The 15,872-nt window shown below is 39.7% G+C and overlaps 1 protein-coding gene across 17 annotated transcripts in view; it reads right to left on the reverse strand.

Moving 5' to 3' along the window:
• The window catches only part of ARAP2 (ArfGAP with RhoGAP domain, ankyrin repeat and PH domain 2), a 209,370-nt gene that overhangs the window by 140,835 nt on the left and 52,663 nt on the right, over window positions 1–15,872 (reverse strand). For 15 of the 17 annotated variants that reach the window (XM_070069629.2, XM_070069624.2, XM_089327077.1 and 12 more), the window contains 2 exons: window positions 11,928–12,048; window positions 2,847–3,025 (listed from right to left, as the gene is read on the reverse strand). In XM_070069629.2, the coding sequence (XP_069925730.1) occupies window positions 2,847–3,025; window positions 11,928–12,048 (300 nt within the window). The remainder of the gene's footprint in view (window positions 1–2,846; window positions 3,026–11,927; window positions 12,049–15,872) is intronic. The other 2 variants (XM_089327083.1, XM_089327082.1) reach the window with 1 other exon arrangement.

Genomic DNA, 15,872 nt, shown 5'->3' on the forward strand with positions numbered 1-15,872 from the left:
TTCTGAGTGCCTGACATAGCATATGCTTATTGAATGTCCACAATGCAACTGCTAGGCACCTAAATTATTCAAGGAAGCAATTCTTAGGCTATTTATAAAAGTTCACAAGTCTGAAAAGTTCTTTCCAAACTAAATTTTCAAAAGGTAGATGGTTGGGGAGCAGTGGGTGAGACACCGCTTGAGGTGCCAGCATTCCATATCAAAGTGCCACCCCTAGTCCCAGCTGCTCCACTTCCTATCCAGCTCTCTGCCAATGAGCCTGGGAAAGCAGTGGAAGATGGCTCAAGTGCTTGGGTCCCCGCTATACACAGGGGTGATAGATGGGGCTCCTGCTCCTGGCTTCAGGTCTAACTACTGTGGACATTTGGACAGTGAACAAGTATACAGAGGTCTGTCTCTGATTCTCTTCTCTGTCACTCTGCCTTTGAAATAAATAAATTAATCTTAAAGAAAAAGGCAGATTGTTACAGTGGTTAGAAGTTAGGCGTATAGCCATCAAGTTCTGGTTTTAATTTCAAGTCTGCATAAAGTACTCTAATGCCAAATTCCCTTATCTTCACTTCCCTCCTCTATAAAACACAGATGAGAGTATCCCCCTAGGGAAGTTTAACAGGAACTGTTTATAAATTAAGTAAACCAGTGCCTATTACTCAACCAATGGTAATCATCACAATGCTTTTTATACTCTATCACTAATATTAAGGATATCATTCCATATCATCTTTTGCTAAGCCGAAAACTGTTAATAAACCTAGAGAAAACAAAATCAAACAATCTAGCTAATGTGAGCAACAAAGCTAATAATTTGAAGTCCCTCAGGCCTGTGCAAGTAAAAAAAATAAATAAATAACAAAATTGAACCTGTCAGTTAATCTGGCAGAGTTAACTTCCATACTGATACACACAAACAATGCATTTTTAATGTCCATTCCAGGAAAAGTTTTTTAATCATCTAACTTCACCGGCTGAAAATGTCCATACTTAGTCCATACACATTGTTAAGCTATGTATCACTCTTATTGAGGAATATGCTAACTGCCCAAGTTCTCAATTTACCCACAGTGCTCAACAATGCCTTCTACAGAAAACCAAAAAGAAATCTTGTCCAAAAGAATATAATGAATAAGTTCAGAGTGAAGTTCAGAGGACACCTTGGATAAAGATCTAAAAGGTAATTTTTAAACACTGTTCTGTTGATATCTCTATTTTTTTTTATGAAATGCCAGTCTTTATATTTCACCAAATTATTAACTCAATATAAAATATCATTAGATGAGTTCATCTTATGTCAGATATTCAAAATGTAACATTTAATTTGATAATTAGGAAGCACCTAGTATATTCTAAAAGATTAAAAACCAAGAACTTATTCCCTCAAACAGATAAAGACAGAAATCTCTTCTACACATTAAAAACCAAAGAAGTAGGAGAAAAGTTTACAGAATGAAATGAAACTAACAGGATCTCAGGGCTGGCGCTGTGGCGTAGCGGGTAAAGTTGCTGCCTGCAGTGCTGGCATCCCATATGGGCACCGGTTCAAGTCCCAGCTACTCTACTTCCGATGCAGCTCTCTGCTATGTCCTGGGAAAGCAGTGGAAGATGGCCAAAGTCCTTGGGCCCCTGCACCCATGTGGGAGACCCAGAAGAAGCTCCTGGCTTTGGATGGGCTCAGCTCCATCCGTTGCAGCCAACTGGAGAGTGAACCAGCAGATAGAAGACCTCTCCCTCTCTCTCTCTCTCTGTCTCTCATTCTCTCTCTGTGTAACTCTTTCAAATAAATAAATAAATCTTTAAAAAAAAATTGAAACAGGATCTGTAAAACTTCAACTTCCCAGTATTCTTAAAATATTTTAATTCTCTGCTAACATTTTTGAAATCAACCAAATGCAATAAACCACAAATTCAAGTATATTTATGTATATATGATATTGCAGGACTGTGTGCATGTACGCATTTGTACATACATATACACATGTGTGTATATATGTATACATATGTGTGGACATTTATATCTTATTTGTCTCTAACAAGTCATTTTTTACAAGCATCACATCTGCTCAGAAAAACAAACACACCAACAGAATTGGTAGACTCAAGCAAATATGCTACCTGTGCTCACTCTATAATTTTCATTGCAAAAATAAAAGCAGCACAGCAGGTGCAAAACATGGCCTCTTTCATCAACAGTACTAATGGCTAATTGGCTCTCAAATATTCCCTCATTTAGTTTTATAAGAGATCAACTAATGAATGCTTTTCAAAAGTTAATTTCAACAACTATATTTCCTTAGTCTCTTAAAAAGGCCACAATAGCATCATATTTGATATACACACTTTTTTTTAAAGATTTATTTATTTATTTGAGAAGCAGAGTTATAGACAGAAAGAAGGAGAGTCAGAGAGAAGGGTCTTCCATCTGCTGGTTCATTCCTCAAATGGCCACACTGGCTGGAGTTGGGCCAATCCAAAGCCAGAAGCTTTTCTGGGTCTCCCACATTGGTGCAGGGGCCAAAGCACTTGGGCCATCCTCTACTTCTTTCTCAAGCCATCAGTAGGGAGCTGGGTCAGAAATGGAGCAGCCAGGACTCAAACCAGCACTCACATGGGATGCCAGTGTCGCAGACAGATGCTTAACCTACTATGCCACAGTGCCAGCCCCCAGTCACTTCTCTAGTAGCATAGCGCTGACAAAATCCAACAAAAAGCACTCTTATTTGTTATATTTAATGGAAAACACAACACAAAAGACTATAAGCTATAAGTAAAAATACTAAAAATTCTAACAAAGTTTGTTCTGGTACAATAATCAGAGAACAACAATTTGCAATTACTGTAACAGAGCTTACCTGTTCATTTTTGCAAAGCCACACGCTGTTTCCCCTTAGCACAGTAAAAATTTTGGCTTTATACCCTCTCAATTCAAGATATCCACATTTCTCAGGTGCAGCAACCACTTGAGACTGTGAGGTAAGGGACTGTGTTTTCAGTGCATTTAACAGTATACTGATCCAGTCATTTCTCTCCTCTGAAAACAGGAAAAAAATATAATATTTATATTACATATAAATGGAAATGTCAACAAGGAATCTATTCTCTGCAATCGATCATTCACAGGTTCTTTTCCATACCAGGATCTAAATCTCAGTGTAAGCAACGATGGCCAAAGTCTGAGGGGAAAGGAATACCATTCAGTTGTACCATTAGTATCAGTGGCTTCTCCTAAGAGTCTATTAGAAATGCAAAGTCTCAGGCCCCTTTCAAGATCTGAGGAATCAGAATCTGCGTTAAAAAAAAAAAAAAAAAAAAACAAAAACCTCCAGTTGATCTGTATCCATGTTAATATCTGAGAAGCACTCTTTTATAATAGTCATGAGATTAGATTATCTCTCTTAAACTCATATGGCAACTCAACAATTAACAGACTCTACTTGGCAATTTAGTTTCTCAAATAGCCAGAAAATCTTACTCCCTATCAGGCACTTGGCACCTAATGTATTTGAGTATGCCTACTCTCACCACAGTAACCATCAATAGCATCTCTGTTGGCTAATTAAAACCTGGATTTCTACTCCTTCCACAAAAGCAAGTGACCTTCAAGTATGCACAACACACTGTATTATAGGCATAGGAATTTGATCTAGTCCCCAAAGAGCAATCAAAGCTTTAAGTCAAGTTAGAACTGAACACAGAGTCATATTATAAATGTCATACAAATGGCATCAAATAATATATGAATCAATTCAATCAAGGGAAGTGATTTGCTGAAGGTTAAATAGCAAGTTAGTATTAAAATAAGGAGAATCCCATGTTTTAACTCTCCCACAACTGTTCTTGGCACCATTATAAAAGAGGTATTTTATCAGCTCTTGAGGAGCAGAAATTAAAAAAAAAATCATTCTGGGCGTGGGAAGATGAGCCAGGAACAAAGGCAGGGGAAACTGACCAACATGGAGATGAATCTATATATAATTCTTGAACTCACAAGAAAATGGAAGCAAATGTGGCTAATAAATCTATACTGCCTCCTTAAGGAATTTTGGCACAAAGAAGCCATGTCAGGATTCTTAACGAAGAGAATAGTGATTAATATAATCAAGACTATGACAAATATGCCAGACTGCAAGCTTTAAGATTAATAATAAAAGGGACTTAAAGTACAATGAAAATGGACAAATGAACATATGAAGGATCAAGACATTAAGAGGAGTAAAGAAGGAGCTGATGTATTGAATATGCTTGATGGTGTTCATTTAAAAAAAAGCTACTCTAAAGAAAAGGTAGCTTGACAGCATGCACTGGCCATAGGAGATAGGAGGATCCAATTAATCAACAAAACCGCCTCAGATTTCAGTGCCCCAGCATGACCATCTAGGCAGACTGATTGCAACATGTGAACAAAGATAACCCACATGAGAGAAGACACATGGAAGTGGATAAATGTTTAAGGTACAAGGAGAACTGGGCCTACAATGAGATGTTACTAACTATACGAAGCTGGAAGATGCCTACCAAAAAATACGGGAGAGGTGGTTATCAAGGCAAGAACAAACAAAACAATTTTTCTCAGGTGAGAAAAAATTTTAAAGACAGAAGGAGCAGTAAGAGGTAAACACAGTCTAAGCATGAAAAACTGGACAATTTCTCAGATCCTTCAGACAGGTCTACACAGGAGAACTTCATTGTGCAAAGAAATGCCTCTGTGTTAGACTTGCTCACATTCAAACATGAGTCCAGTTATTTTCACAAGTCTTAATTTTAAACTTCATTCTTGCTCCACTTCAATATTATTCACAACGGTTGGTTATATCTTTTACTGACCAAAGCCAAAGTATGTATTAAAAACTCATTCAAGAATGCTTTATGGCAAGTTTCATAATCCCAAGGAACTGGTGCAGGTTACCATATATCAGAAAGAAATATTTACCAAACTTCCTAGCACTGTTGCATATCATCAACTAGAAGATATGAAAATATTCAGGTAGCTAAGTCAATGTCAGCATGCAGCAGCTACTCTACTCTTTTATGTCTGCATAAACAAATCCAGGTGACACTATGATAATGAATTGCATTTTCAGTCACAGCAACAGACCTTCCACCTACCTTGGGTCTTACTTGTGATCACTACTTTCACACAAAATATCTCTGCTAAGTAATTGGTATATAAGGTTTTCATTTGTTGGCTTGTGTCAATTCACATAAATCACCGAGTTTGAAATGTAGTTCACAATTTAATGAACTGGGCCAAAGTGTTTGTGGGTTTCTGATTACCATGAGCATGTATCTCAGGTTCTCATGAAGTGATGTCAAACTGGTAACTATACCTGCTGGACATGGGCATATTGTGGTTGAATGGTTGCATCTCAACACAGCATTTCCTTAAACCCTAGAAGAATTACCTGGCTTCTGAGGGTTTCAGTCACTACCAAGAAGTAAACAGTTAGGAAGAAGAACTAGATTTACTAGTAACATCCAGTTTATGCTTAACTATCCAAGCCAATGCCAAGAGGAAGAAAGAAACAGACAATCCAAACACAATAAGACAGATTCAAAGAGTCATTTATATTAAGCTGTCTGATATGTGCATCCTCAGGCATGGGAAACATGCTTTGGTAAGTCACAAAGTTCAAAACCAAATCATGATTTCCTCTTGGATAAATGTCTTAGGCAAGGCAAGACACTATGCTAGCTTTCCTCTGCTCTTCACACTAAGACATTTCTATCCTCTGCAATAACAACTGCCTACTGCATGTCCACCCTGGTCTTGGACTGAGCTAAGTACTAACCCTTCTGAAAATGGGCTCTGACCTAAATGTACTTTTATTACAAGAATGGCATTCTGGATTGGGAGAAAAAAAAGGAGAGCAGAGGCCGGCACCGCGGCTCACTAGGCTAATCCTCTGCCTCGCGGCGCCAGCACACAGGGTTCTAGTCCCGGTTGGGGCGCCAGATTCCGTCCTGGTTGCCCCTCTTCCAGGCCAGCTCTCTGCTGTGGCCCGGGAGTGCAGTGGAGGATGGCCCAAGTACTTGGGCCCTGCACCCCATGGGAGACCAGGAGAAGCACCTGGCTCCTATCATCTGATCTGTGCGGTGCACCGGCCGCAGCGGCCATAGGAGGATGAACCAAGACCTTTCTCTCTGTCTCTCTCTCTCACTGTCCACTCTGCCTGTCCAAAAAAAAAAAAAAAAAAAAAAAAAAAAAAAAAAAGGAGAGCAGAAGAGATACAGAGCTAAGTGCTTAAACTGCCAGCTTCTTGTGATTATGCTAGAATGTAAACAAAAGACAACAGCATTTTCGTCAAATTTCATACAGTTCTTGAGATTTTCAGGATTGCTAGATTATATTACAAGAATCAAAAAAGGAGGTTAAAAATAAACAGGAAGGGGAGAATATTTTCCAGACTAAGTAGTTTAGTGGTGGCCATATTCATTAGTAACAAAAGATTAATCATACTAGAAATTACTACATAAGGGCCATGTGAATCATCGAAAGCATAATTTAACAGTTTATCTGGCCATTATTTATGATATGACTACAGACCCCTCAATGTAACCCATGATTAATATCAGAGAAGGAAGCGTAACACACCAGTGCTGTTCTTCAAATTGACAGCCACTCATGCATACAAATATTTACTGAATGCCACTATGTTCCAGGACCAATTCTGATACCAGTAATGGGGCAATGAACAAGATATATGAAGCCCTTACTCTCCTGGTGTTTGCACTCTAGTGAAAGGAAGAATGCCATAAGAACTTAGCTACATACTATATTCACAGTGACAGGTGTAATGGGATAATATAAAGCACAAGAGGAGAGTATACTGAGTGCTATTTTATAGAAAGTTGTAGAAAAGACCTCATAAAGGGGAACGGTTAAGCAGAAGCCTCAAGGACATTCAAAAAATAGAGCAAGCCTGGAGGGTGGCCAGGAGAGGAGAATCCCAGAATGGCACACTTCACATATTCAATGAACAAGAGGCTCCTGCAGTTGAAAGGCAATGGATCAGGGAAAGCATGGAAGGAAATGAGGACAAAGACAACAGGGACACACCGTGGAGGGACTCTGGACATCATAAGCACTTTACTCTCAGTAAGATGGAAAGAATGTGGGCTTTTGAAGTGGACTAACATGATCTGACTTTCTTGTTGAATAATAGCTCTGACAACTGTACTGAAAATATGACTGTAGTCAATCAAGAGAAGTGATCAAAATAATTCAGATGGAAGTAACGGCTTGTAGGAGAGTGGAGATGTTGATAATTCATCAGCAACTATACGTATCTTCAAAGTTAAACTGACACGCTTTGCTGATATACCGGATATGAAATGTGACTGAGGGAAAAATTTCAAGAGAGACCCCACAGCTCCTGGCCTCAAAACCTGGGACTTCCACCTACTGAGATGAGGAACACTACAGGGGAGGAAGGTTTAGTGGAGAGAACAGTGCACAGGAATTTGGCTATATAAAGTCTGAGATGCTAAGTAGGTAGCTGAATACACAATTCTGGAATACAGGAAGAGGTCAGAGGTGGAGACACACACTTCAGACAAGTCACCTTAAAACCATAAGCTCTAGCAAGTTCCTGAAATACCTACGTCAGAAACTTCCAGAGCATCGTGATGAAGTCTACAAAGCAGACACTAATGATGAGCAAATCATCACTAAGTAGAGTCAGAAATTAAAGGGATAGTCAATGGCTCACATCCTGCTTCAAAAAACACTGAAGATTTCAAGAGAGGTTTAAGCTTGCTTGCCTAAGACAATGAAGGGGAATCTTCATGTCTCTTTCTGTTATCAGTATCAGAGCTGCCATTACAGGGCTGTACAATTCTATCTAAAAACAGAGTTCAAAGAATGGTACACTGGCCTATTTCCCAAGAGCCTAGAATCCCAGTAAGGTGTATGAAACTATGGAACCTACAGTTAAGAACCAGGATTGAAAATGGAAAGGGGAGACCCACTCCAAAGTGTTAAGCTTTATGCCAATTACAAAAACTGCTCACTTCAAACACCACCTGCTTTTTGAAGCAACTGAGCTCCCTGTGTGACCACTGGTGCCACATGGACAGAGACCAAATGGTACAATCACTAGCTAAGAGGATATTCAGACCAATTCCAACAGCTCTGCCTGAGATGAAGAGGGGTCAGACTCAATTTTCTTCTTAAGGGTCTTTTTCAAATGTTATTATTTCAACATAATTCACTTGGAACTATGAGAATAACTTTTATTAGGAGAACTGGTATCTTAGAGAAGTTTGGGGGAAGGCTTTGGGTATCTGGTGCAGAGGTGAAGACAATGCTTTCAAAGTCCCATCCCATATTGGACAGACTAGATTCGAGCCCAGGCTCTACTTCTAATTCCAGCTTTGTACTAACACACACTGGTAGGCAACAGGCAGTGGGTAAATCTCTAGGCTCCCTGTCATCCACATGGTAGACTAGGATTGAGTTCTGGTCTCCTGGCTTCAGTTAGGCCCAGACCTATCTAGCTGTTGTCAGTAACTAAGGAGCAAATCAGCAGACGGAAGATCAACCTCTGTCTGGCGATCTCTGCTTTTCTATGTCTCTCTGCCTGAAAAATTTTTTTAAATTAAAAATGATTAAGGAAAACTTGTGGAGAAAACATGACACAGTGCAATCCTATCTTAACCATGACAGTAGGTGATGAGCAATTCAGGAAGACATTGGTCTCAGGAAAGACAAAGGGACATGGTTGTATATAAGTCATTCAAAACCTTTCCACCAAAAATGTAGAATTTATCTCTGTTAGGGTACCAAACCACTCTTGTTTTTATTCTATACTGTGATTCTTTTTCTTCATTAGATTGAAACAAATTTAAGTTACCATCATATTTATCAAGCCACTATTATTGATTTCCCAATCCCAACAAAATAAAAATAATCTACTATTTGTGTACTTGGAAGGAAGATCACTTAATATATTTAACACATAACAACACCTTGTTGATATGTTCCATACTAAATATAAAGACACATATACTTAACATACACAAATACATACACACATACCTCTATACACACTTAACTAAAAAATGCATTATTATGGAAAAAAAGTTTCTAATCAAATTAACTTTTTCAGCAATTCCGTGTGGAAGCAGCCTGTTTCAATGAAGTTGCATTTCCACAGTCTCAAAAATTAAAGACTGGTGGCTTATTTTAACAAATAAATTTTTAACAAAGTTGGTGAAATTGTTATACTAAGTTTTCAACATAATAATGAACTATATGCCACAGAAAATTTATTGGTCAGTTGTAATGACACACCCTTAAAATGTTGTGGGTGGGCTGATATAAACTTCAATGTGTCTAACCTTTAAAGCCCAAGTAAGTATGGTTAAACAGATTTTCACACAAGTTGGAAGCCTTTTTCAGTATGTCTGAATTACAATGCAGGCCATGTGGCTTACATGAAATTCACTGTGAGAAGCCAAGGCAATGGGCTGAGCACCTCAAAGAAAGAGGCAGTCACTTTTCAGGTCAGCAGAACCAAAGTCCAAGGAAAGACCACCACGACGGTCAGTCAAGAGAGGCGACCACCATGTGTTTCCAGAAATGCAGAAACAGAGAGAAACTGTAATATCAAAAGGAAAAAGAGAGACCTACACTCTGTATCACAGCTGTGGACAACTTTCTGAATTTCAGCCAATGACAGGAGAGGTGACTCCTCACAAAGCCAACTATAGGCAAAACGCTCAAGGACAGGAATTGGCCAACTTTCTATTAAGGGCCAGAGAATAAATATCTGGGGCTCTATTGACCATTTGACCATTATCTCTCCTACAGCCATGTGATGCTGCCTGAGGCACCAAAGCTGCCAAGAATCAACCTGGAAAGGAGGTGAGGGAGAGTGTTGTACTCTGAGACCAGGTCTAAAAAACAAGCAGCAGACACATTCAGGTTGCAGGCTAAGGTGTTGTGCCCCCTGCTTGAGGGATACAGCTTTCAACATTCCTTTTAAATACCAAGACAAATAGGAAATTTTTCTTTTATATAATACATATGTAATATATGGGGCAGGGGCTTTAAAAAGTTCATGGAAAATGCATATTAAGCTTTATCCCAATTTTCCACCAGCTTTTATGAGCACTCTCATAGACATAGCTAAGTATCCCAATGTAACAGTTTATTGTAAGTGAACACTTTGATGTTTTAAAGTGTATGGCTTTGAAGGTTTCTTTAGTTAAACCACTAGCTTTATCTCACAAATGGGTAGTAATCCACACTGAAAAAAACTGCTCCAGTATACGGGGCAGCTGGGCCATATTTATTTATAAGCAATAATGGAAATTTCCTAGTATTAGCTAATACTTACTGAATGCTTTCTATTTGCCATGTAACTGAACTATGTCCTAGTCATCTAGAAGTTTATAAAAAAAGACATTGTTGCCCCATAATAGTCAACAGTGTAATAGCTTCCAACTAGTGGTAAACACTGTTATCTGTATAACGGGATATTGTAATACTACCTATCTATCTGATAAGATCACTGTGAAAATTACAATTTTAGCAGTGTCTAGCACATTTCATGTAAGCTTTTGACATTATTATTATTCAAATAATTAAGCACCAATAAATACTTTTAAAATCAAGCTTCAGGGTGCACTGTTGTGATCCAGTGTGTTAAGCCATGGCCTACAACACAGGTATCCCAAGTCCAAGTGTCAGTTCTAGTCCCTGCTGCTCTGCTTCCAATTCAGCTTCCTGCTAATGCAACTGGGAAGACGGTGGAAGATGGCCCAAGTGCTTGGGGCCCTGCCACAGATATGAGTTATCCAGAAGTAAATTCTCAGTCCTGGCTTTGACCTTGCACAGCACCTGGTGTTGTGGCCTTTTAGAGGAGTGAACCAGCAGATGGACAATTTCTCTCTGTCACTTTCAAATAAAATAAATCTTTTTAAAAAATTGAGTTTAGGGCCGGCGCCGCGGCTCACTAGGCTAATCCTCCGCCTTGCGGCGCCGGCACACCGGGTTCTAGTCCCAGTCGGGGAACCGGATTCTGTCCCGGTTGCCCCTCTTCCAGGCCAGCTCTCTGCTGTGGCCAGGGAGTGCAGTGGAGGATGGCCCAAGTACTTGGGCCCTGCACCCCATGGGAGACCAGGAGAAGTACCTGGCTCTTGCCATCGGATCAGCGTGGTGCGCCGGCCGTGGCGCACTGGCCGTGGCGGCCACTGGAGAGTGAACCAACGGCAAAAAGGAAGACCTTTCTCTCTGTCTCTCTCTCTCACTGTCCACTCTGCCTGTCCAAAAAAAAAAAAAAAAAAAAAAAAAAAAAATTGAGTTTAATTACACAGCTATACTAAAATAACAGTAGTTTTTAAAATGAAATCCAATTCTTCAACTAAGGAGAGATGACCTTACCCACTTTATTTAAAATTAGGGAGGCTCACAATGACCCATCATGATAAACAAGTAAAACAAACAAGAGAGAACTGTTAACTGCCCTGACTTCTCCAACCCTTGCCAAACAAAACGGAGAAAAGGATTCCTCTGTGCTTCAATCCAGAAGACACATGCCATCTTTAGATCATTTTTTACCACTAAGAAACCTATAGCAAAAGATACAGGTAAAAAGAATTCAAGAAAAATAAAAGGCATTCCAAATATCTATAATTACTCTGCCTGAGCATTTAGCTAAAGTCAGACATAAACTTCCACGGAAATTGTTTAACCATTAGGAAAAATATTGCATACCTAATAACTATTTTGCATATAAGACTAGAAATTCAATGGTAAGTTACATGAGAGCAGAGATCTTTGGTACTTCTCATCGATGTATAAGCAGAACTTAGAAGGGTCCTGGCACCTAAGGGTTTCTTGACATTTTCTAATTTAACAGGTTTCTCAATCTGACTGGTAAGAAATTAACATATTTGGGTACATTTATAGGAAGAAGAAATAATTTTACCTTCTTTTTCTACTCTAAAAACAAAAGTTCTTTGTGTTGTAACAACTTCAAATTTGTTGTCTCCTTGAACTCGTACTGTTGATATGGCAGAAAGGGGAATTATTCCCTTTGAATACATCTCCTGTGTTGGTTAGAGAAAAAAGATAAAGACAACACATTAAAATGAACTTCTTGATCTTATCAAAAATGGAATAGTATTTAAAAGTCCTTCTCTTTCCCAATTTCAATCTAAATTTAAAAAATCATGTACAAATACTATGTACCCTTATTACATTGTTTTAGTAGAAAGGAAGGACTATTAAATGCCCCCTTTAAGTGAGATGTGTTTTCAATTGTTTCCAACTGCAATTAAATAGCAAAGAATCAAATACAAACAATCCTACTATACCAGAGGTATTCAGTTCCAAAGAACAGCAACAAATCCTTTAAGACAAGCTGGTCAAAATGATTTTATGGTGTTTGCAGGCATCTGCTGGCCACAGCAGGTACTGTAACTGAACTTCAAAAATACTGCTACTCTACTCATATACTGAGAACAAAACCAGACATAAGAAACTGGATTTTTATCAATTAACCATATTACACAATGCTCTGGGAGTGAGGATTTTAATCTCACTCTCACGCTGTGTCACTTTACTTTCTGTTTCTCAATGCTTAAAGAGTAAAAAAAAAGATTTGCCTGCTAGTAATTGGTATATACATGACAATTTTGCTCAAAAGCACATTTAAAGATTTTAATCATTTTTTTTGGGCATGATGATCAGCACAGAGTTTTAATCACTTATTAAAGGTTTAATATTTACTGAGCCTTGGATTGAAAAGAAAATTTGGAGTCCTTACACTTTCAAAGAGCCTTAGAATGAAAACCCAGCTAACGTGATGAGAGAAAAGTTCAAAACTCAGAACAAACTAACAGATAAGGGAATACAAAGGCACAGATTTTCAATTCTGCTAAAAGAGCTGAGAAAGTATTTTTGTTTTTGTTTGTTCAGCTTTGTTTTTACAAAGTGACATTTGAGCCTAACTTAAGAAACATTAACCAAATAAAAAAGCAGGTAGGGCTCATTCTGGTAGGGAGCTCTACATAATGGAAGTGTCAAGCAGGCAAATTTGAGAACAGCAATGTAGTGTCAAAAGAGATGAAGCTGAAATTATACAGCAAGACCACAACATGGGGGCCAGCACTGTGGCACAGTGGGCTAAGCTGCTGTATGCAAAGTCGGCATCCCATATGAGTACTAGGTCAAGCCAGGTCATGTTTTGGCTGTTCCAGTTCTGATCTAGCTGCCTAGTAAAAGCAGCAGAAGATGGCCCAAGCACATGGGCCCTTTCCACCCGTGTGGGAGAGCCAGATGGAGTTCCATGCTCCTGGCTTCAGCCAGGCCTAGTCCCAGCTGTTGTAGCCATTTTGGGGAGTGAGCCAGCAGATGGGAGATCTTTGTCTCTCGCCACATTTCCCTCTCCCTCTCTGTCACTCTGCCTTTCAAATAAATAAATAAATCTTAAAAATAATAAAATCACAATACAGAAGTTCTTGAACATGAGAAGAATCTGGATACATGCTTAAGCTGTTTCTTCTCTTTCGTTCCACAATATATCCATGCTGGTTCCAAGTATCTAAAATAAACAGTCAGTAGCAGAATCTGCTAAGTCACTCCACAGAGAGATCAAGTACCAAGTTCACATTCCTACCCTCTGTAAACTCCCGCCTCAGCATGGGGACAGTCATTGTCATCAACATGGCACCCCACTAGGAGGATCATCCTCCTTTGAGAGTTGAGGAGACACAAGACAGACTACATCATCCTGGTATTCTCTCTCAGTTCTCCAAGAGTTTCTTGTCTTTCACTGGCTTGCTCCAATCTCCTAACCCTGACTTTACGCATCCATCCAAATCCTATTAAATATTCAATGATATCTTAAATACCAATGCCATGGAGGCCTGAAGGCTTTTCAATGTCTTCCCATGCAGCCAAAAGTGAATGCGATATCTGAATAGTGATTTTAAAAAAAATTAACGAGCACCCTCATAGAAAAGGGAAAAGGATGTCAAAAAATAAACACTTAGATAATAACCTGTTTCTTCTACTTAGTTTCCATTATTTCTGTTGCACCTTCTCTACACAAAGTCTTTTTTTCTCATTATTTCCAACTACCAGCTTTATGAAGAAAAACTGAAATCTCTCCCCTCTTTCATTATCTACCCATTTCACTCGACACCACGCTCAAACTTCAACTCATCCACAGTGTATGTAACTCCGTTAAGCATCTCAAACTGAAAAACAGATTTCCTTCTACACAAGGCCATTTAAACATCTCTCTTCTAGACAATCAATGTGAAACAGGATGCGATACCTTTTAGAGGTGCTGATGTTTTGCGCCACGTGGCTTGGACTCTCCTGCATCTGCAATGTCCTTTCTTCCCCATGACACCCTGATTCTGAATTCCAGTCACACTGGCCTTCTTGAGGTCCCCTGAACATGGCATGCTTCTGTCCAAACCAATGCTCCTGCACGCACTGCTTGCTCAGCAGGGAAAGTTCTCCGCACTCATCATCATACAGTTACTGCCTCCTCATCCCTCTCACTTCAGCATGAATACACCCTCCTCAGCAAAGCCTCGGCAACCAGTCTCTTCTCTTTGGTCCCCATCCTGACCCTGGCAAGTAATCCTAATTTAGGCTGAGAGCAACCTGTACTTTTCCTTTAGAGCAATTACTAATTATAATTTTTTTTTTGACAGGCAGAGTGGACAGTGAGAGAGAGAGACAGAGAGAAAGGTCTTCCTTTGCCGTTGGTTCACCCTCCAATGGCCGCCGCGGCCAGCGCGCTGCAGCCGGCGCACCGCGCTGATCCGATGGCAGGAGCCAGGTACTTATCCTGGTCTCCCATGGGGTGCAGGGCCCAAGCACCTGGGCCATCCTCCACTGCACTCCCTGGCCACAGCAGAGAGCTAGCCTGGAAGAGGGGCAACCGGGACAGAATCCGGCGCCCCGACCGGGACTAGAACCCGGTGTGCCGGCGCCGCTAGGCGGAGGATTAGCCTAGTGAGCCGCGGCGCCGGCTACTAATTATAATTTAAGTGTTTTTTATATTTATCTGTGTGGTTATTTGGTCAATATCATCTCACCAAATAGCCTTTGAGGTATTTATCTATGGAAATATTTTCTGAATGAATGAATCCCATGTCCAGTCAATCACAATTAGACCAAACCCTGATGACTCACTTTTAATATTTTGAAATTTATTATCACTTCTAGTGAATCTATACAAGGCCTACAACCTGGCTATATCGCTAATGCCTGGCTAATTGCAACACTGTCTTGACTTGCTTCTCGACTCTCAGCTTGTTTTCCTTCTAAAATTCCATGCATACGGTTGTTCAGATATCAGAACACTGGAAAAAATTAGAAAAAGATACATATTCATGGAGGAGGATCCTGACATTTGCACATGATCTTGACAGAAATGAGTTGGGGGGCTGAAAGAACACGGAGGCGAAAATATAGGGAAAGAGCTGCTCAAGTTTCCCACAGTGCATACCCAGACACTGTTACAAAGAAATGTGACACGACTAGCTTCACAAAGGAAGCTCTATGAATGCAAGAATGATAAAATGGCAATATGATCAGTAAGTCCTTTAGGAATTGAGAAGAAGGAGAGAACTTCACCCCACTGTCAGGCAACGTAAGAACATAAGGAGGCAGGAGCAGCCAGAGCATTTTTCACGACAGGGTCAGGACCTCTCTGCTCTAAGTCTGCGGTGGCTGAGATCAAATGGTAGAAAATTCAGAATATCCAAACACATCTACACTTTATCCCCTGGGTGATCTGTCTCTGAATTTTAGCCTGCCTAAGAATGTGAGGAGACTACAAAACGCAACCCTAGAGAGATAATTAACTATTTATTGAATAAATGTTACCCTTAACCCATTTTCCAACAGA

The sequence above is a fragment of the Oryctolagus cuniculus genome, chromosome 2 (assembly GCF_051225735.1).
Source record: "Oryctolagus cuniculus isolate XC-2025 breed Fujian yellow rabbit chromosome 2, ASM5122573v1, whole genome shotgun sequence".
NCBI lineage: Eukaryota > Metazoa > Chordata > Mammalia > Lagomorpha > Leporidae > Oryctolagus > Oryctolagus cuniculus.